The 23,100-nt window shown below is 42.1% G+C and overlaps 1 protein-coding gene across 3 annotated transcripts in view; it reads right to left on the reverse strand.

Moving 5' to 3' along the window:
- The window catches only part of KDM1A (lysine demethylase 1A), a 1,206,177-nt gene that overhangs the window by 719,769 nt on the left and 463,308 nt on the right, over positions 1–23,100 (reverse strand). For all 3 annotated transcript variants that reach the window (XM_078682705.1, XM_078682704.1, XM_078682706.1), the window contains exon 10: positions 340–430. In XM_078682705.1, the coding sequence (XP_078538831.1) occupies positions 340–430 (91 nt within the window). The remainder of the gene's footprint in view (positions 1–339; positions 431–23,100) is intronic.

A 23,100-nucleotide genomic window follows, 5' to 3' on the forward strand; every position in this document is an offset into this window, starting at 1 on the left:
CTGCTAGGCATATGGGGCCTCACTACATACCTACCTCTACAGGCTAAAACTATCAGATGAGGCCAATGGGCCACACATAACAGAAAATGTATAACTCTGAACACCCAGACCACTTCTTGGTGAGGTCTCAAATGACGATGTGGCGAAATACAAGTAGTGGTTGATCTTTATTCTGGAAAGTCGGGTCAATGATTGTTATGTTGTTACTGAAATGGCAAATGTCTTAATTTTTATTATGGTTTATCCAAGAATGGCCCATTTTAATAACTTGATATAACAACTGGTATGAGTATTATACTTAAATACTCAGATTACAGATTGCAAGATGAAGTGACATACCTTATTGAGAACCTCCTTTAAGTCCTCTTGAGTTTTTACAATTTTCTTCCAATGCTCTATTTGCTCATCTTTCACATGCTTCTCCTGTAACCTATGAAAATATTTAAAAACAGACCATACTGGGGATTATTACCAAGGCAACATTGGCTTTGTTCTACATAAGATATTTTGATAAACAGCGTTCAGTCAGTAACACAGAGGAGTTTATTATTAACATAACTTTATATTTGCGAAAAAAGCAACTCACCAAGAACCAAAAAAAAAAAAAATTTGTAAGGAAGAAATAAACCTTTGATATGATATTGAAATGAGCTAATCATTTATAACAAACTGTTTAAATAAGGCGAAATTTGCTATTGGATCTGGCTAATGAAAACTGTTTCCGCTTGTGCAATGATTAAGGAAACCTTCACTACAGACGAAACTCCACCATTCTGTGTAACATGTTGAGCAATATCGTCTGCAAAGCTGTATATCATGACTCAAAACCAGAACAAGCATTTGCAATACAATAGGTCTCGCATTTAGGAGAGTTTGAGCTAATGGCACTGTAAATGCTAATAGCTCAAACTTTCACAAATGCGAGACCTGTTGCATTGTAGTATCATTATTATCCATGTTTTCAGTGCCAAAATAATAATAATAATAATGATAAAAATAATACTCGTAATTAATCTCAGCACACACGATTCCCCAGAGTCAACGTGCTGTTTCCCTATCATAGAAATGATCGCATACACTTTACAGTGAGTTAACCAGAATGACAGCTCCCAGAGATAGCTCAGTGGGCCTTGTCGATGGTTTTTACTGCAGAGATATGTGTGCGCAACCTGCAGACCACAGCATCAACTCTCCTCTGGCTCGGGGTTTTATCCTTCCAGGGTTGATAACATGAATCCTATGGGGATGGCAGCAAACGCTACGTACTGAAGAGGCTGATATCCGCCGAGTGACCCCAAACACAAACAATGTGGGAGGCCCCCATCTTACTGGCTCTTCTTGCAACCTATATTTTCCTAACGACTTCAGAGTAATTATCTAGGGCGACGAAGATTCTTTTTTTGATGGGGTTGGGGGCGCGAAATGTAAAACATTTACATAGTAAACTCCAGGTAACTACTGGAAATCAAAGGTAACTGTGTGTGAATGCACTTGCTGCAAAGATCTGTGTGTGAACTACAATTCACGGCTACATCTCTGTGGGTGGGGCAGACACAGCTTTCATTGTTAGGATATCGATAAAAGGAGCTTCAATTCACCTGTTATTTACAGTGCTTCGAAGCCGCGAGGCTAGCAGCAGGCGCTATGTTACCCGTTCACGATTACTTCGCTGCTTGCTTCTGGGGCCTGATGCCTCATCTTGGGGTTTCCATGAGGATTCACTGGCTGACGTTTCTTGTTTTGTTTATTTGTAGCAGAGGGGCAATGAGGCAGCAATAGTGTCATAGGCAACACTACTGCCGAGGAAATCGGGCTACTCTGCCCCCAAGTCAAATAAGAGTCACAATAAGGGAGAGCCACTCACCCCATGGGCCTCGGCGCCACTGCACCTGCTACAGCAACGAGGGTTGTCCAGGCCCTGCTGAGGAGTTCATTGCAGAGGGACGTTTGCCCGTGCCAGGCAGCCTCCTAAAACGCTTGTCACCCTGTCACTGCTTCATTTTAAGGTGAAAATGTAGATTCGTGATCAAAGAAATAAATTACATTAATACAGTATTAGCTGCATTATGCTCTGTTGTTGCAAATAACAGCTGAACAGGTTTACCCTTCTCAATGGTACGCATTCCGTCGACTTCAAAATGTGAAAGGCCGGGTCTTCCGCAGAGAGAAACCAAACCTGCGACGTCCATTTGGACGCACAGCACGTGCACACAAGCATACACTGTAACCTAATGAATCTCATATTCAGAAGGTTCATTTAGGGAGCGAAACAAACACACGTCTCTCCGTGAAGGAGAAGTAAAACCGGGCATCCTGCACATACATACACACGCGCGCGCGAAGCTTCGATTGGTGCAGCAGGTGCAGTAGCACCGGGGCCCAGAGGCTTAAGAGGCCTACCGGGGTTCGAGACCGACTATTATGATAGTTAGGTGGGCCATTTAATTTTGGTTCCAGCATTTAAGGACTACTTGTTACAGTAGTTTGTGTTAAGCAGTGAATTTTATTAAGGGTTCAGGCTTCAGTCTTCTCTTTCTCTGGTCTCATGCGTATCATTTTGTTTACTCCTGACTGCTATTGATATTAAAAGTGGAGAACTGTTTTGCGATACTTTATTATGGTGGTATATCTTTACATGTGAGCTTAATGTGATAGGTAAATGTTGTCATAGTGTGTGAAAGAGAAAGCGCTGCAATTTCAGGGAAATCTAAAGATAGAACGCTTAAGGAATCTAACTGAAGTCTTATGAATTAGAGTGTATATTATTTTACCATGATATAGATCTAAATTGCGCCCTTGGTGCAACCAGTGGAATAGTCATCTGTCCATCACAGATAAGCTATTGTGCTGTGTTCGGAAAATACACAGCGGCTCATGTCTTAGGAAATAATTTGACAAAATTTGAAGTTTAGACGACTGTACTGACTATAGAACTGATAATTTACGTTGCCATAACATAGGGTGTGTATACATGAAGAGGAATTGAGGTATCTTTTATTAAAACTTGATATCTATGACCAAATAAACACAATGATGGCTGTTAATCAGATACAAAAATGATACAGGTTGTTTTTCTGTATTCATGAATGTTAAGATAATATTTAAGAAAATAAATCACAATGAATTTAATCTATGAGAACGGTAGGATTATTCAGATTTCTTCTGACTTTGCAACACCTCCCTACGAGAAGTATTGTACACAGTTACTATTACTGAACTAGTTAGGCACCAGTCTAGCATGTGGTAGGTCAGCACAGGTCTACTATTATCTTTCCATTATTGTGTGACTTTTAACATATATGCAAGTCCTGGGGATTGGGTCCACAGAGCCTGCGCCTCCCCCGCCCCCCCCCCCCTTTAACTGACACGTACGGCCCTAGGCTATGGGGTACCCAGAGGCTAAGGAGGTCCAGGTAGGGGGTCTCATGAGCCACATCCCCTTTCATTAAAAGAATAAAATGCCTTGGGACCACAAGGCTTATAGAGGCTCGGGAAGGGGGACATGTATATATATATCCTGCTCCCTAAGGAAAAAAGAACACACACGAAGAATGCAGAAATACTGTTTCTTTAATGTAATGGGCCTCCCTCGACCCAGCAGCCAGGAGAGACTCGGTTCGGCTGTGATAACCGCCTATGTCAATCTGATGAGTGCCATTATTCACATTCAATATATAGTGTGACAAATTAATGGATACAGAAAAAATACAAAGCTAAACAAGAGGGAGGGCGAGGGTTTTTAGGGCGCGTCCTGTCCCCAAATGTAATGTAAAGAATCAATGTGGACTGGTCCACTATGTTCAGTTTACTTGGTCACTTGTGGCTGTTGGCCTGGTGGCAGGACTCAATTAGTCTTGTTAATAAACCCCTCACACACCAACCTGGTTGGTGTCATGCTTCATCATCGGGGTCCAACCAGGCAGCCGAATACCGCCTGGTTGTGCTTCCACGCCCGACTACAGCGGAGCAGGTGTCGTACAACAGTGTGATGTGGATGAAGGTGAATGATAAAATATACCTCTGGGGGATCCTTACCTACTAAGATTTTTGCTACGAGTTGACTGTGTGTTGACCGCCAACACACAGTCAACTCATAGCAAAAATCTTGGCTATCAGTAGTTGCTTCAAATATTTTAACTAAAATACCCTGGGCCGCCAAGAATAAATTAGTAGGTAAGGATCCCCAGAGGTATATTTTATCATTCACCTTCATACACATCACACTGTTACATGACACCTGCTCCGCTGTAGTCAGGCGTGGAAGCACAACCAGGCGGCATTCGGCTGCCTGGTTGGACCCCGATGATGAAGCATGATACCAACCAGGTTGGTGTGTGAGGGGTTTATTAACAAGACTAATTGAGTCCTGCCACCAGGCCAACAGCCACAAGTGACCAAGTAAACTGAACATAGTGGGCCAGTCCACATTGATTCTTTACAGAAAAAATACTTCATGTTGATGTCAAAATTATATAAAATGCCTAATACATGAAAGTACATTGCAATGAATACAATGAACACTCTGAATTCTGTGGTATCACTATATGGCAACTAAAGCTTACAGCGTGGTGATCTACCAATATATATATATACCAATACTCATTTTGCTGCCAGTATTAGTGTGCTCCCATAATATCTATATACTATTGCACATTGACATGAACAAATATACTTCATGTGTGGTCGTTAGTGATGTCATCAGTGATGTCATTTGAGATGTCATCAGTGATGTCATGAGTGATGTCACTGACCATGTCATGAGTGATGTAATACGTGACGTCATCAAGCAGTGCATTTCGGGTGCGCGAGTTATAGTTAGCTGAACTAACTAGAACGGGGGAATTTCAAAGGTTTTGTATGAGTGAAATGCCCAGCTAACTATAACATCTGTGAAACCTATGTTTTTTTTTAATGAACTTGCAAGGTTTTTTAAATGCTAATTCCTAACTATAACGTGTGTGAAACCTATGTTTTTTCCAGTGAATTTGCAAGGTTTTTAAAATGCTAATTCCCAACTATAACATGTGTGAAACCTATGGTTTTTTCTGTGAATTTCAAAGGTTTTGTAAATAAAAATGTTTAAATGTATTATATTTCTTTCTTTTTATACTAATTTTTTACATTTTAATATTTATATTTATATTTATTTTTAAAATTATATTTCATATTCTTATTGTAAAATAATAAAACTAAATTGCAAATTATTTGATTTTTTTCTTCCAATATATTAAAATATAATTCTATATAATTCCTTTGTCATTGTTTTTTTTTGGTAATCGTACCGTACACGTACGGTAACGGAATTACACCAAATCTGGCAGAGAGGCAGAGTTCAGTTCACAGGTTGTGCTTTTTGTTAAATGGTGTAAATCCGTTCAGTAGTTCCTGAGAAAACCCCTATAGACTATGCATGTAGTGTTCTATGCACCAGGAAACTTGTCTTTTATATCTTCAATTCCCCAATCTGTATCCTTACACTTCCAGTAAACACTATCACACTTCTGCTTCAGTATTGTAGTGACCATACAGCACTATGTGCTGATCTATACACTGTTCTAAAAGAATCCACTCACTACATTAAAACACTAATCAGCAGATGTACAATAAGTGGTACATCCCCAGAGATATGCCAGTTATTGTGTACTGTGATATCACCTCCTTCTGGCGCAGGGCTTTATAATGTGATGCACCTTCCAGATGTGTCACCTTGTAAATACTACACACCATGGCACATCTTTTGCACCACCAGTGCATCACAAAAGTGACGCAATGGCTGTGTTAAAAGAGGCACAAGGGGGTAGTAAATCCACCCATAGCACATAGAAATTCATCCAGGCAGTTTCACCAGCAGTGCAAATTGAAGCATAGGCTTGTAATATATTTATGTGCATATGTTACAGTCAGGTGCTTCAAAGGTACTACAGTATACTATAGGTAAACTGCTTATAGATTTATGCTGTAGCAGTTCCTTATAGTTCTGCACTTTCACATTCACCACACACTATTAATGTATTCATTAATTCATTTATGAACTACACATTCATTCTGAGAAACTTTTATACACTAACATAGAAATATAGTTCTTTCTTTGACCAGTGAAGGTAGTTCTAAAAAGAACTGTTTTTTTGTGTTATTTCAACAATTTTTTTTTAAAACCAAAAAAATGGAACTGGAACTCAAAAAGTGTCCAACAGGAACAAAAGAATGAAAAAAAACTAATGTAGAGGACAGCGATGCTCCTGCTTCCTGCGTTTTATCAGGTCGATAGACTGTTCCCCATAACACGAAAGTTTATCGCAATAAATGCATAGAATTTTAACTTCACCAAAATCAGCATCAATTTGTGGGTGTGGACTGCTTGCTGAAAATGCTGCTGCAGCAATTGATGTGCTTGGTGCAGTAGCAGGAGGGTTGTCCTGCAACCTCCGTGTTGCAGCTCGAGCAAAGTTGTTGGGGTGCAAGTTCTTCACGTGTCGCACCATATTTGCTGTGTCAAAAGAGTATTTTTTAGATGGATCACCCCTTGAAAGAATTGTTTGGCAAATTTTACAGGTTACCTTTGGAGCATTAACCTTTTTTGCCCTTCAGGAAAAGTAAAAAACTTCCAAATTAGAGCTTCTTTCTTCTTCTTTGGAGGTTCTTTAGGAATGAAATCTCCCTCTGAAGAATAGCTGGAAGATGAGCCCATTGCTGTTATTATGGTGATCTTCCTTCTATTTGACAGGATTCTCAGAAGAGATGCTTCTTCTTAGAAAGTCAAAGTAGAATGATTAAAATGGGATGGAACTTTCAACAGTTGAAATAGGAAGTGCTATGAACCAATCAAATCTCTTCTTTTAAAGTCACATGGCTTTGCGTACGCTTACAGTGGGCTTACGGTACCTCTTACGATGCGAATACGCATGACGTTCCACCGCGATTTGTGTAATTGCTTTTAAAAGAAATATACGATTGTTAAAAGTTTAAAAAACTATTTTCATAATTATCCCAGATCATTTCTACCCCTAGTATGTACATTAAATACATAACATATGTAGTTAAACAATTAAAAACATTGGCACCTTTCGCGTACAGGGCGCCGTACAGGACGTCACACGGAAGCTTTGATGCGACGCGTAACATCAAAGCGTATTCGTAGTGTTTGCGTGGGTACGCGCTGAGTATGATTAGCAGTACAAAGTATGGTGCGATCACCTCTCAGTGTCACATCAGAGCACAGGGCGCTCTACAAGAATGATTACAAGTGGTCACTCATTGGAGATCCGATTCTGGGCCTGCCTCTGCACACATGATAACCCCGCCCCCGTCTCTCTCTGTTGTTAATTGTTGGTGCACACACTCACACTTACACATGCGCGGTGCACGCCCGCCCACACTCCCGAGATGTCACCACCTAGCCTTCTTGCTATTACTATGACTGGAAGCCAATACATTAGCCAATGGGAGGTCCCCTAGGGCCGTCATTCTTGTAGAGCGCGAAAACGCTACCAATGACGGCCCTGGGCTTGGTTTGGTCAGCCCCCACGGTTCCCATATAATGCGGGCACTGACGTGAGCACGCTCTCTTTTGCCTGCCTTTGCTGCGGTGACGGACAGACTGTCGTCGTCGATTATTCTACAAACTGTTTGCTCGAGCAGAGGAGGACTTGTGACACTCGATGTGGTGTCACTGCTGCTGCCGCCCAGCCAGGCCACCATAGGCACGGTGGCGGCGGCGCCCGCGCCCAGCCCACCCTAGGCCCAGCCAAAGCCCCAGCCTTTGAAGAAAAGACAAGAGACGACAGAAGCAAAGGTAAGAGAAGCCGTCACAACATCAGTCCCCGCTGTAAATTGTACCTGCATGATGGTGTTTTTTTTTACTGCGTCACGTGGCCCTCTCAGCTCTGTTTTGCTTTCTTTTTGTGCGCCACATGCTTTGTGCTTCATCGTATTTGCTCCCTCCTAATCCTCCCGTGACTTTTAATATTTATTGCTGCCTCACGTGGCCTTCCCAGGCCTCTATTCTTATTGATCGTATATTGCTGATCGGAATATTTGCAACTGCGTCACGGGGCCCCCCTAGGCCTTTTTTAAATAAATTGTGCGTGCATGAATTTCTGTGTCGTATTTTTGAACTGTGTCACGTGATTTAGCCTGTATTTTTATAAATTGTGCGTTCATAATAGTATTTTTTTACTGCGTCACATGCCCCTCCCAGCTCTGTTTTACTTTATTTTTGTGCGCCACATGCTTTGTGCTTCTTCGTATTTGCTCCCTCCTAATCCTCCTGTGACTTAATATTTATTACTGCCTCACGTGGCCTTCCCAGGCCTCTATTCTAATTGGTCGTATATGGTTGAACGTAAAGCTTGTTTCCGAAACAACTACAAGTTATCTGTCAAATGAGAGAATATGTAGCATGCAGCAGGCGCGCAATACCCATTAGGCAAACGGGGCTTCAGCCCCCCACCCATCGTCTGTGTCTCTTCCACGTTTTAATGTCCTTTTATCTCTCTCTTTCTTACTGTCTCACATCGTTTGTTTACAGTTATGGACGCTGCTGTCTCCACTGTGCCGTATAAAACCTTACCCGAGTTTAAGTGGTGAACTCTCTTGGCTACAGTGAAGCCTGCTTCAACCCCTTTTAATCATGTCTATGGCACTATGTGAGCAAACAAACTTGATTCTGAAGCAACAACAAATTATCTGTGAAAGGAGAGAGTCGATAGTGTGCAGCAGCTTGACTGTGTAGAAATGTATAATTACCACAGAGCAGTGACAACAGATAGGTTACAACAGTCTGAGGAACAGATCTACAAGCTTATTGTGCTACTTTAGTGTCACTTTTAACATGGGAAAAGTGGCGCAAGGAGCTTGTAAATCTGCGTCTAACTTTTCAAGAAAAACTCTCAACTCCAGACTCTGCGACATCTTCTTATCACCATCTCTGGCGAATAAACTAATCAGGATGGAAATTTCCACTCGCACCGAGAGCGACCACAATCCCCTAACGGTAACAATGCAACTGCAAGCGCCTGTGGGGCACTCAACGCAGGCCGAACTACACACTTTAGTCAGAAGAATTAAATGGGACGCTTCGTGCTCCGTCAAGGTGGGCACTTGGCTTGGGGGAGAAAGTCCAAACTCCACGCACAATGCCCCCATAGACTTTCATCACCGCTGGGATAACGCCATTGCTAAATTACGAGTCCTCCTAACAGGCCCGAAGCTCAATACAGATCCCATGGTCCACGTCTGAGACTGACCATTGATCCAGAACTAGCCGGCCAAAGAAGAGCTCTAAGGAGGGCCGTGCGCCTGCACAAATTGAAAGGTACAGCGCTCTCTGCCAACAATATGGCTTTTCTACGCAAAGCCTTCAAAAAATCATCATGGGAGGCCAAGAGACAAATAGAACAGGATGAGTGGCTAAAAATATTTGCCTTGCTAAAGGAAAAAAATCTGTCCCAATTCTGGAACCATATGAATAAGCTCCGCTCCTCCAATGAGAGCAGAGGGAACGCGGTTCGTGAAGATGATTGGGCCCAGCATGTGACTCATCTATACTGCTGTGACACCCCGGGTCCTGTGGCGATCGAATTAAGTGATCGTGCCGATACCATACAGACAGAAACTCAAGAGCGGATTACCTCAGCCGAGGTCTCCAAGTACTTGAAAGACATGAAAAACGACGGGGCTCCCGGGCCCAATGGCCTCCCAGCAGTGGTATTTAAGTGTGCTCTGGAAGAGTGGGCCAAGCTTTTGGTCCCCCATATAACAATGTGTTTACGACCTGTCGGTTACCAGACTCGTGGCTGGGCTCGATCCTATGCCCAATTTTTAAGAAAGGAGATCCCTTGCTGCCAGCTAATTATCGACTAATGGCCCTATTAGATCTTGAGGCTAAGGTATATGCCCGGTGTCTTCTTAGGTCACTAGAAAAATGGGTAGATGAAAATAACATTCTACCATATTTCCAAACAGGGTTCCGATCGTCGGCCTCCACAATAGATAACATCACGACTCTAGCTATTCTGAGCCAACAAGCACCACAAAAAAATCATCTCCCTCTTTACTGCTGCTTTATAGACTACAGCGCCGCCTTTGATAAAGTGTCGCGCAACACCTTATGGAGGAAATTGGATAACTGGGGGATTCCTCAAGGCCTGCTAGGAGCTCTTATCTCCTTGCATAAGAACACATGGGTGCGAGTTAAAACTGGCCCAAAGACAGTCTCTGTAAAAATTGTTACTGGAGACGGACTAAAGCAAGGCTGCGTTCTAGCCCCCCTTTTGTTCAATCTTTACACAGCCGATTTGGGAACATTCTTGGAGAAAAGCAATCTCCTCTCGCCAAAATTGGGCGCTGCAAAAGGGAACTTGCACATTTTACAATATGCTGACGATATTGTAATAATGGACCAGGCAAAATCGGGTCTCCAAAGAGCTTTAAGTAGGCTCCAAAAATATAACACTGACAATTCCTTAACAATTAACCAGGAAAAGACTAAGGTTTTGATATTCGGCGGCTGTAATAACAAGAGAAGCTTAAGATGGTCCATTGGGCCGGCAAAGATCAAGACAACGACAACATATAATTACCTGGGGGACTGGTTTAGCGAGTCCTCTAGACCAGCAGCCCACCTAGCTGCCTTGAAAAAGAGAGCAGGTGCCATAACATACTCCTTGACCCGACTCAATCAGTCCCTGAGTAGTCCAACTGCAGAACCCATCCTGAAGGTGATCAAAGCTACTCTTCTTCCCGCCTTAAACTACGGGCATCAGGCCTTCCCTGGCGCATGCTCTGCTAGTCTTGACCTTGCCCAAGTTTCTATTTACAAAAAAAATTTCCATCTTCCAAACTTCATTCTTAGGGCAAGACTACGACTGGAGCTGGGCCTTCAAAGACAATCTATTTATTGCAAGGCTGACACCCTGAAATATTTTAAAAGGACATTAAAAGCCGCAGACAACACTTTAAAAGCCCGGCTAAAAGAAACTTTTGCTAGTCCTGGAAATCCATGGAATCGACAAGTTACAAAGGCTATAAAATCGCTAGAGATCGACAACGCAATACTAACCTCAGACACTATTCCATACTCAGTCTGGAAAAAGGTTATCAATAAGCTGGTCAAACATATCTCCCATCGAATGGACTTCAAGGCTTTAAAAACATCAACAGTCTTGCTCCCCCTGAACAATTCATACCTCCCAGGGGCACCTCAATCTTACCTGCTGGAGAATTTAAACGCAGTGGCTCGGAAGAACATAATGTTCATGCGCCTCCTGGGTCTGCGTTCAACTGCCTTTAACCGATGGGCTCCAACAGGTGAGGAGGGAGCATGCAGACTGTGCAATTATCAGACTGAATCATGGCTGCACCTCCTGTGCTGCTGTCCTCACCTGGATGCCCCCAGAAGACTTTTTAAAAAACCTTTATATTTAAAATGGGGCGTCAGGTCGTGTTGGGAAGCATCGGCCCTGTGCTTTATTTCCTCAGACACTCAAGTGCTTGCAAGGATTGGAAAATTTGTGAGACTTTTGGACAACCTATTTTTACCCTCCTTGGTCCCCGTACTTCCAGCTCCCCCCCCAAAAAAACTTATCACAGACTTTTTCCGTCCCCTTATTTAGTACTCCTACACTAATCTATTTTAATTTATGTCCTGCACTGTTTTGTGATTATACTGGCATTTACAAGATTGTTTTTTTTTTTGTTTGTTTTTTTACAAGCACAGGATTTTAAATTTCGATTGTTTTTCTCAGCCCCTGTTTTTTAAACATGATAACTGTGCTAATGTTGATTTTATAGCTATGGTTTCAATTAACTGCGCTAATTCAATAAAACCTTCAAACCTTCAACTCTCAACTCCAGACTCTGCGAGTCAATGAGGTGCAACAGTCTAGGTACGCAATATTAAAACTCACATTAAAATTCACTTTTGACAGGAGTTTCGCAACTCAGTTTACGGTGATTAATCAAATGTCCTTTTCTTTGCTTCACCAAACATCCTTCAGAAGCAATCACGGCATATCGAGCAACAGCAATGGAATTGTCCGGAACGTATTGAATATACTTTGACGTATACAACCAGAGTTCAATTGAAGTTGTGAACTCTGATGGCCGCTATGATTATACAAGGTAAGCACAGCGGCCTAGATATACAATGCCTCCAATTAAATGCATTAGAAATAAATCGACGTATTTACAATCCCGTTGTACCACTTTTGAGTCAGTAACGCAGTAGGCACTTCCATATATACACCACTTGATCGCGGGACTATAACAGAAGTGAAATGTACCAGGCACACTGCACACGTAAAATCGTAGTGTTACCTTGACTTGTAATGTTTCACCTCATTTACTCACATTTACATAATTTTAAACTCTAATTTTCTTTTTTGCAGATTACCTATTGTACGTTTTTTGGAATCCACATCACAATTTGTTTATAATGTTTTTATTAAAGTTATTTTTGTACTTGTTTATTATATTGTGATCATTAAGTTACATTTACAATTATTGTTGTTTTAATAAAAGTTAATAAAAAAACTACATACTTCTTTTTTGGGAGGGAGGGGGGTGACGGTCCACAATAAAAATAATATTTAAAATTTGAAGTACTATAGTAAGATGTTCAAGAGTAGGGTTGCAAAGTACTGACTGTACAATAAGTTATATTTTCTCTGGATGGACTACAACATAGAAAAGAAATCAAAGTAAAACAAAACAAAGTGTACCACATTTACAAACCTCTTGCAACATTTTCCCGTGCAAACCTACCCCCCTACAAAATGAAGTGTGTGGGCCTCAAAAACACCCTTCAAAACACGGAAACAATCACCCCCCAAAGATTTCAATATTGTATGAGAGGGGCTGCGTGGCCCTCCGCCTAGTGCCCTGGAGTCCACGACACCCAGACCCGGTTGCTGCAGTGTCCATTGGGGAGAAACAGCCATTGCAACGCGGTCATAAGCACGCGTGATCGTCACCACGAAGCCATTAGCACGCATATGGCTTTACCACGCATGCTTTTACAACTAGTATACATTTACCACCCGTGATAAAGGCATAAGCATGATAATGGCTTTCTGGTGACAAACACGCGTTGTAATGGCTGTGGCTTACGTGCTTCAAATTAGTTTTTAGGAATGCATGCAACCAAGTCTGATAACATCGGAGGCCAAGGACAAACACCGTGGTGTCTGTGGCAGGAAATCTCATCGATCACAGAGAAGATAGGCGGAGGGTAAAATGAAAAGTAACAGGTATAATAAAAATAACGGAGGAAAACTACTAAAATGGCAGTGCACGGAGTATGTAATCAACGTTTGGCGCCTCAGCAATACGTTTCACATAAATATAGATAGAAAATGATTATTAATATATTACAAAAGTATAGCAGCGGATGACACACACGGTCCGGGAAAAGAAAGCGGCAAATTTAATACCTGAAATGAGGACAGCTTTGCTTGGCGAACTTGAAGAAAAAGAAGGAAACATGGGCTTGGAAACGAGGCTACGCATGCATAGAGAGTACAACTGGTGCACAAGAAAACCGGAAAGATTTGCATACTATGATAGAAATATAGGTCTTTTTTTCACCAATAAAGTTAGTTCTCAAAAAGAACTTTTTTTTTTAGCCCCAATGCCCATACGGTCCCAGACGGCTCCCCGCGTCCTTCAAGAGCCGGCATTGCTTTGTCAGAGAGAGCAGATTACATGCTGCTCTCTGTGACGAAAAGCAATCTGCTTTCCTACTTGAAAGATATAGGAAAGCGGTTTGCTGTGGTAATGTGGGAACCGCGACGCTCCCGCCCTACCATAGCAAACAGCAGTGTCCCGGGGGTAGGCACCCCGAGACACTGCAGGAGCCGGCCCTGGGAGGCGGTGGTCCCCAGGGCCATCAAGGGCTCCAGTAGGGGGGACCGCGCGACCCCCTCCCAACATTAAAAAGCCCCGGGGGGTGCAGGTCCCCGGGGCTGAAAGGTCATTTTACATATTACTGCCCCAGGAAAGTGGCGGTCCCCGGGCGTGTACGGGGGAGGGGGAGCTGAAAACATACTTTAAATTTTTTTTACTTTAAAAACCCGAGGTGGTAGCAGTCCCTGGGGCTGCGAGGGGCCTTACAAGCCCCCCATTATGGAAAAAATTGCCCCCGGGATTTGGCCCCCCGGGGGCTAATTAAGAATAAAACTGACTTAGTTTTTTTTCCTTTTCCACCGCGCACGCGTACTATATGCGTACCCCACAATTTCTTATTTGGGGCCTAAAGATCCATGTGGGACCCCCCTGAGCAGGACCTAGAGGGTCAGGATGTTTCTACCCTGCCCCCTTTCCTTATTTTTCAACTTTGTTTTACTGTTTTCTTGTGACTCGGTTCTACCGAGGCACAAGATGGCTGTCAACACTTCCTGGTTTGTAGTGTTGACAGACAGTTGACATCCAATCAAGATGCAACTCGTGCTCGTAATTGTACGGTTTTCTGTACGCGTACAGTACTTCGTCTCTAAATATCACTATGATTTTACTTTTGATTTTCTCAGGAACTACTGAACGGATTTACACCATTTGCGAACCGAACTCTACCTCTCTGCCAAATTTGGAGTAATTCTATTCAGCCGTTCGGGCTGTAGTCCTAGCTAAAGGTCCCCATGGAAAATTGCATGGAGAAAACATGTTTTGGGACCCCCCTTTTTTCTCGGCCCCCACTTGACGAATCACCCCCAAACTTTCAGTTATTCCATATAGAATGTTGTGAATTTTCGATGGAAAGTAGGTCCTAACTATAACTACCTACTGGCGACCGCCAGTAGGTAATACATACATATATATATATATATATATATATATATATACATACATAAATACATATATACACACACATATATATATATGTATGTATATATATACTGCACCAATGTGATCCTCCAAGTCCATGCGCTCTGCCACTGGTGAGTGTTTGATTGGTTCAGATGCTCTGTCCATCACCACCCCATTTTGTACCGCGCGGCTACTGGTGCTCAGCGTAGGGGCCGGATCATGCACACCAGGGACGTGGCTCTCATGATTTGGATATATTCGGCTTAGTTTTAATTAAACTTCAAAGTTTGAGCTTTGAAGTTTAAATAAAACTAAGCTGAATATATCCAAATCTGCAGTGCCACGTCGTGTGTGTGTGTGTGTGTGTGTATATATATATATATATATATATATATAACAAACAGTAAAATGAACTGTAATCACTTTAAACATATGCATTGTGCATGAAATGAATGTCACTTGCTAAAATTATAAACAATTGTGGGGGATGTGCACAAATTCAAACTACGAGTCCCAGAATTCCTATCAGGGTGACAGGAATGATGTCAATCACGTGATTGTGGTGGGTGGGATCTCCTTTTTAAATAATGATTAGCAAACAGTTGTGAGCGACCGTGATCAAGGTAGAAGGAGCTACCGAAATGCGTTGGTGACTGCTGGCACTGGGGCTTGTAAGTTGGGACCTGGGGTGAGGTCAGTGGCCACAGGTCACACTCACTCTTGGATGGCTTCTTGTACTCCCCTTCACCCAAGGGATTGTGATGGGCCTCTCTGGCAGTGTGTTGGTGCTAGGGATTGCTGTTGTGTTTCCAAATGTCAGCTAACCTGGGACCTCAAGATATTGCCCTGTTATGCCTACCTCTCCCTTACCCACACATAAAACCAGCCACTAACCTCACACAAACACATATAAAACCAAAACACTCCTTAAACAGGCATACAAAACAAAGCCACAAAAAACACACTAACTCACAATCAAAATAAACACAACACGCCTACAAAACGCCCACACCTGCAATCTTCTAACGCAGCTCTAATCCCATCTGGTCACATTTTCATTGATTGCCTATTAATTGTGGTGTCTATCTGCCTGTGAGCGTTCCTCGGCCTATGGATCCCAAATGGTTAGTATTTCCCGCTGAAAAAAAGACATTGCGCCCCCACCCTGGCTGTAAGTTGGGTGAACGGAACACACCAGAGAGCTTTATAAAATATTTCCCACATCTCATAAATCACTCTGGCACTTCAATTGAGCCTTTATTTTGCTGTGGTGGTGTTTCTTGGAGTGCTGCTAAAATAGGCATGTCTGTCCAATTTCACCATGGCTATATTTGGTGTATTTAGAGAGAGGGCCTGAGACCACACACTTCCTGCGTGGCTAGTGTGTGTTTGTGTCTGATATGTATACACATACAAACTATACCTATGATATGATACAATAGAGTGTGTGTATATATATATATAAATCACACACACGAAAATAAAGTATTGTCCGCACTCTCAAGTGGTGCAAAAGTGAAATTTAATCCACTCTTGCACCAGCTGAGAGCGGACAATACTTTATTTTTGTGTATGTGGCAATACTCCGCCCACATTCTGCGCCACCTACCTTGGGCAAGGGATCCTGGAAGAAGCACTTTGGGTGTGAATATATATATATATATATATATATATATATATATATATATATATATATATATATATATATATATATATATATATATATATCCGCTTCTAAACACCAGCCAGATGCACACGTGAGCGGGTGCACACGAAACGGGGGTGTGCCCGTTCAATTAATCCAAACATCCAAGGATACTTAATCCATAAGAAATGTAGCACACACAGGGGGTAGTTCCACAAATAATTTATTGCGGGAACTAGACAGCAACGACGCGTTTCGCCTTAGGGCTTTGTCAAATTGTGCAGAGAGCCGAGGCGCCCGTCTGCATTAAAAGACGTCATCCTTATCATCAAGTACAAAGAAGGACTAAAGTACACATCTTAAAAGTGGCCGCCATCTTATCACAATGTGATTAACTAGATAGATATCACATATGCAACTCTAATTTCAAAATAATGCGTGGCCAAAAACAAATGTACATATATACATCAATGATTATTATAAATATGATAATCATAACGCCCAGTATGGACAGTCCAAATGTTTGCACATGGTACTTGCACGTGATACTAATCACGCCCTGAATGGGCATATCTAAGGCATTATCGTCACTTCAGTGATAGAGTGAGAAAAGATTAGATTAATATTACAGAACACAGCTAATGTCTATTAACATGGAACGCGCAATAGACGCTGTTACGGCTTGAAACTACACATTTAACCATAATGCGTGTACAAAAGCTTTCCGAATAAAACTTAGAAATGCATATCTTTAGCTCTAATGCTACTGCATCTGTCTCTAATGGTCTCACTCAAATAACCATCTCGCCCTGGATGGGCAAATCTGAAATGACACCTTCAAATATACAATACATATATACATTGGAATGACATCAGTTCATTTAAAATTCATGCATATCAATCATAATATCAAAAGGGATGTTGAAACAGGGAAAAAGATACAAGGTACAGTTAATAAATGTAATAATTTCAGAAAATTGTCAAAAAACGGTTACAACTATCCTCAGCCCAAATGTACTGATAGCTCTTCATGCATATTAAGGCTGTTAGGATTTTTGCTTTGTAAATCTATAATGTAGCTGGATTCCAGCCGTCTAAGTTTTAAAAGGCGGTCACCCCCCCTGATATTGGCCGGTACACTATCAAGGCAAACATAGGACAACAGGTCCCTGTTACTTCTATGCATCCTTTCAAAGTGCCTAGCTACAGGGTAGGATTCATCTTTCTTGGCTATGGCACGCATGTGCTCTAGAATTCTCAACTTCACTGCATTGGTAGTACTGCCAATGTAATTCAAGCCACATGGGCAGGTAAGGCAGTAAATAGCATAGGGCGTAGAACATGTCAAAAATTTCGTGTTCCGTTTAGGAGTTGTCAATCCAGGTATTTTATAAGTAAGCGTCCGCTTACTATATTTACAGGCCTTGCAACGGCCACACAGGTAAAACCCGCTGAGGACAGGCAATTTCGGGGTTCTCTCTGGGGCTTGGTAATGACTAGAGACCAAATGGTCCCTAAGTGATCTGGCCTTTCTAAAGGTGACTAGGGGATTAGCAGGTAAATCAGCCTTGATGACATTATCAGACAGTAAGATATTCCAGTTTTTCTTTAAAATTTTCTTAATTTGCCCAGCATTCTGTGAAAAGGTGGTGATGAGACGGAAAGACCCATTATTAGGTTTCACTATCTTCTTGGGCTTTAACAACTCATTTCTTCCCATCTTTTTAGCTCTCTCATAGGCACGTTTTAAGATACCATCACTGTAACCCCTTATCTTGAATCTTTTCAGGCTGGCGTTGGCCGCCTTTTCAAATTCACCATCGTTAGAATTATTCCGCCTTAACCTTAATAGTTCTCCATAAGGGATACTATCAATTAATTGGCGTGGATGACTACTCGTAGCAAAGAGGGTGGAATTCCCCGCAGTCTCTTTTCTATACAATTTGGTCTGCATTTTTCCGTCCTTATCAATATAGACTGTCAGATCTAGATAATTTACAGAAGTCCTACTGACATGACCAGAAAATTTAAGGTTCACATCATTATTGTTTAAAGCATCAACAAAAGTACTGGCTGTTTCTACAGGGGTTTCTAAAATGATGAAAAGATCGTCAATGTAACGATGCCACCCTATAATCCGGTTGTCCCACTCCTGGTTGACATTGCTCCAGGCCACCTGCTCCTCCCACCAGCCTACGAAAAGGTTCGCAAAGCTGGGGGCGGAGCAGGCTCCCATCGCAACTCCTGACATCTGCCTGTACAGCTGTTTACCGAATAGAAATATGTTATTGTTCAGGCTAAATGTCATAAATTCTAGTAACATTTTGTTGTGCTCATAGAATCGTACAGGACGTTTTTCTAAGAAACTCGCCATAGCTCTCAAACCATCACCATGTGCAATACATGTGTATAGACTGGTGATATCAAGCACCATCATACAATATGTATCCTTCCAAATAACTTCATCAATACAGTTCAAAAAATGCTTGGTGTCTCTTAAATAAGAGTTCAAAGACATTACCAAAGGGGAAAGAAATGAATCCACATAAATAGAAAGATTCTCTGTAAGACTCCCATTGGATGCTACAATGGGCCTACCTGGTGGGTTACGCACATCTTTATGAACCTTGGGGAGGTAATAAAAAGTTGGAATGACGGGACTAAGGCAGCGTAAAAATAAGTATTCATCAGTATTTAGCATGTTAACATTGTACCACTTTAATATCATATCGTGATATTCAATTACGCTCTGATTATACACTCTTTCACTCACAGTCATATAGGTATTAATGTCTCCCAATAGACGTAAAGCCTCCGTTTCATATTGGGTTGCTGTGAGGAGGACAATATTGCCCCCCTTATCAGAGGGCTTGCATACCAAACCTGAGTCCTCGCACAGAGTTTTTAATGCCATTTGTTGTTCTTGGGTAAAGTTACCATTAGACGGTATATATTTTTTCGTATTTCTCAGCCTTGCGAGATCCCCCACAACGGCATCGGAGAAAGTGTCTATGGCATCAGTTCCCATGATAGGCATAAAGGTAGAAGCCGGTTTAAAGGCACTGGCCCCACCTTTTTGTTGTACAACAAAATTATCCAACATTTGGGTATTAGTTACTTCACCGTCACCTCCTATGTTGATCTCCTGATGTAAGCCCTCTATCGCTCTAAGGCCCCCTAGGTCACCGCATCTCAATTCTGCATCCCCAGTGTCTGTAACCGACACAATATTGTCACAATGTGGTTTCAGTTTGAAAAATTTGTGAAGTTTAAGTTTTCTTATAAATTTGAAAACGTCAATTCTTGTCTGCGCAAATTCAAAGTTTCTACGTGGGCAAAAGGAAAAACCCAATTTTAATATGGAATTTTCTTCTTTAGTCAACACTTTATTTGTCAAGTTGATGATAGTCAGATTGTCCTTATCTTCCTGGTTCAATCTCAGTTCTTCTTCTTGTAGAAGTTCTTCCTGCTGCGTGTGACGGGTGGAGATCCTAGTGGATTTCTTCCCACAGCCCCCCCGCCGCATCTTCCTCTTGCCGCTTGATTGTCCGGAGGCTTTCCCCTGCCTCCCTCTAGCTGTTGTTTTCGCATAACTTTGTACTCTACATGAAAAGAAGAAGCATCTTCAGTGCCATCTTCACTGGCCACCTCATCCACGGTGGCATCTGATTCAGATGTTACAGATTCAGCAATTGCTGGTCCACTTGCCTTTGATCTTAATTGTTTCCTAGTGTGCTCATACTTTTTCGCAAAGGTCAGGACTCTTCCTGTTTGGTAATCATTTTCATCCCTTTCAAATTTTTCTTCTTTGCGCGGTTTGATTTTTTGTTCGTATTTCTTTAGACGTTTTTTAATCTGTTCACGTTTTTCTCCCAGGTTCACCTGGTCTTCCTCCTTTGTTAGTTCATCCTCAAGATCCTTGATCTGTACCAATGCTTTATCCCTGTCACTCCAGGCAAAGCGTATTAGTATTTTTAGACTCCCTTTGCATGACGCTGCCGTGTGTTCTGCCCATGCATCCAGCAACTGCGGATCAGGGTTCTCGTACGCTGGGATTGTGTAGATCCTCAAGCCTCTGGGGACACGGTCGACATCAATGTAATTTTGTAACGATGTCGCCTCCCACCATTTCCTAATCTCTCGTTCATACAAACGTTCCAATGAGACTAGTTTGGTGTTCAAAGTCGTGTTGCCCCCACTTGCTTGGCTAGTGCCTGCCTTTTGTGTAGCATCCGATTTTTTCCCGTTTTTGAACATGCCTTGTTCGGCTTCTCTTCTCTCTGCCTCGCAGAACATACTTAAGTGGTAGCGCAGCCGCAACTACCAACAATGCAAAATGCTGTATCCCCCTTCGCTCTGTGTTAATGCCCGAAATACAAAGTCTTAGATATCAAAAGTCTCAGATGCGCTCACCGCGCCTTACCCGGGTAAATGACACTGCCTTTCCGAGTGTGGTAGACCTGTAACGGCAGTAACTCCGGGTTTTGGCAATACGGGACTTCCTCCAGGGCAAACTCGGTGCAGCCGGTAAATAATGTCGCCGCTTCCAAACACCAGCCAGATGCACACGTGAGCGGGTGCACACGAAACGGGGGTGTGCCCGTTCAATTAATCCAAGCTCCAAACATCCAAGGATACTTAATCCATAAGAAATGTAGCCCACACAGGGGGTAGTTCCGCAAAGAATTTATTGCGGGAACTAGACAGCAACGACGCGTTTCGCCTTAGGGCTTTGTCAAATTGTGCAGAGAGCCGAGGCGCCCGTCTGCATTAAAAGACGTCATCCTTATCATCAAGTGCAAAGAAGGACTAAAGTACACATCTTAAAAGTGGCCGCCATCTTATCACGATGTGATTAACTAGATAGATATCACATATGCAACTCTGATTTCAAAATGCGTGTGGCCAAAAACAAATGTACATATATACATCAATGATTATTATAAATATGATAATCATAACGCCCAGTATGGACAGTCCAAATGTTTGCACATGGTACTTGCACGTGATACTAATCACGCCCTGAATGGGCATATCTAAGGCATTATCGTCACTTCAGTGATAGAGTGAGAAAAGATTAGAGTAAATATTACAGAACACAGCTAATGTCTATTAACATGGAACGCGCAATAGACGCTGTTACCGCTTGAAACTACACATTTAACCATAATGCGTGTACAAAAGCTTTCCGAATAAAACTTAGAAATGCATATCTGGTTATTTGAGGTAGACCATTAGAGACAGATGCAGTAGCATTAGAGCTAAAGATATGCATTTCTAATAAAACTTAGAAATGCATATCTTTAGCTCAGATATGTATTTCTAAGTTTTATTCGGAAAGCTTTTGTACACGCATTATGGTTAAATGTGTAGTTTCAAGCGGTAACAGCGTCTATTGCGCGTTCCATGTTAATAGACATTAGCTGTGTTCTGTAATATTTACTCTAATCTTTTCTCACTCTATCACTGAAGTGACGATAATGCCTTAGATATGCCCATTCAGGGCGTGATTAGTATCACGTGCAAGTACCATGTGCAAACATTTGGACTGTCCATACTGGGCGTTATGATTATCATATTTATAATAATAACAAAAAATCAAACAGCGCAAAGAAGAAAAATTTGAAAGGGATGAAAATGATTACCAAACAGGAAGAGTCCTGACCTTTGCGAAAAAGTATGAGCACACTAGGAAACAATTAAGATCAAAGGCAAGTGGACCAGCAATTGCTGAATCTGTAACATCTGAATCAGATGCCACCGTGAATGAGGTGGCCAGTGAAGATGGCACTGAAGATGCTTCTTCTTTTCATGTAGAGTACAAAGTTATGCGAAAACAACAGCTAGAGGGAGGCAGGGGAAAGCCTCCGGACAATCAAGCGGCAAGAGGAAGACGCGGCGGGGGGGCTGTGGGAAGAAATCCATTAGGATCTCCACCCGTCACACGCAGCAGGAAGAACTTCTACAAGAAGAAGAACTGAGATTGAACCAGGAAGATAAGGACAATCTGACTATCATCAACTTGACAAATAAAGTGTTGACTAAAGAAGAAAATTCCATATTAAAATTGGGTTTTTCCTTTTGCCCACGTAGAAACTTTGAATTTGCGCAGACAAGAATTGACGTTTTTAAATTTATAAGAAAACTTAAACTTCACAAAGTTTTCAAACTGAAACCACATTGTGACAATATTGTGTCGGTTACAGACACTGGGGATGCAGAATTGAGATGCGGTGACCTAGGGGGCCTTAGAGCGATAGAGGGCTTACATCAGGAGATCAACATAGGAGGTGACGGTGAAGTAACTAATACCCAAATGTTGGATAATTTTGATGTACAACAAAAAGGTGGGGCCAGTGCCTTTAAACCGGCTTCTACCTTTATGCCTATCATGGGAACTGATGCCATAGACACTTTCTCCGATGCCGTTGTGAGGGATCTCGCAAGGCTGAGAAATACGAAAAAATATATACCGTCTAATGGTAACTTTACCCAAGAACAACAAATGGCATTAAAAACTCTGGGCGAGGACTCAGGTTTGGTATGCAAGCCCTCTGAAAAGGGGGGCAATATTGTCCTCCTCACAGCAACCCAATATGAAACGGAGGCTTTACGTCTATTGGGAGACATTAATACCTATATGACTGTGAGTG

The sequence above is a fragment of the Lissotriton helveticus genome, chromosome 3_1, assembly GCF_964261635.1.
Source record: "Lissotriton helveticus chromosome 3_1, aLisHel1.1, whole genome shotgun sequence".
Lineage (NCBI taxonomy): Eukaryota > Metazoa > Chordata > Amphibia > Caudata > Salamandridae > Lissotriton > Lissotriton helveticus.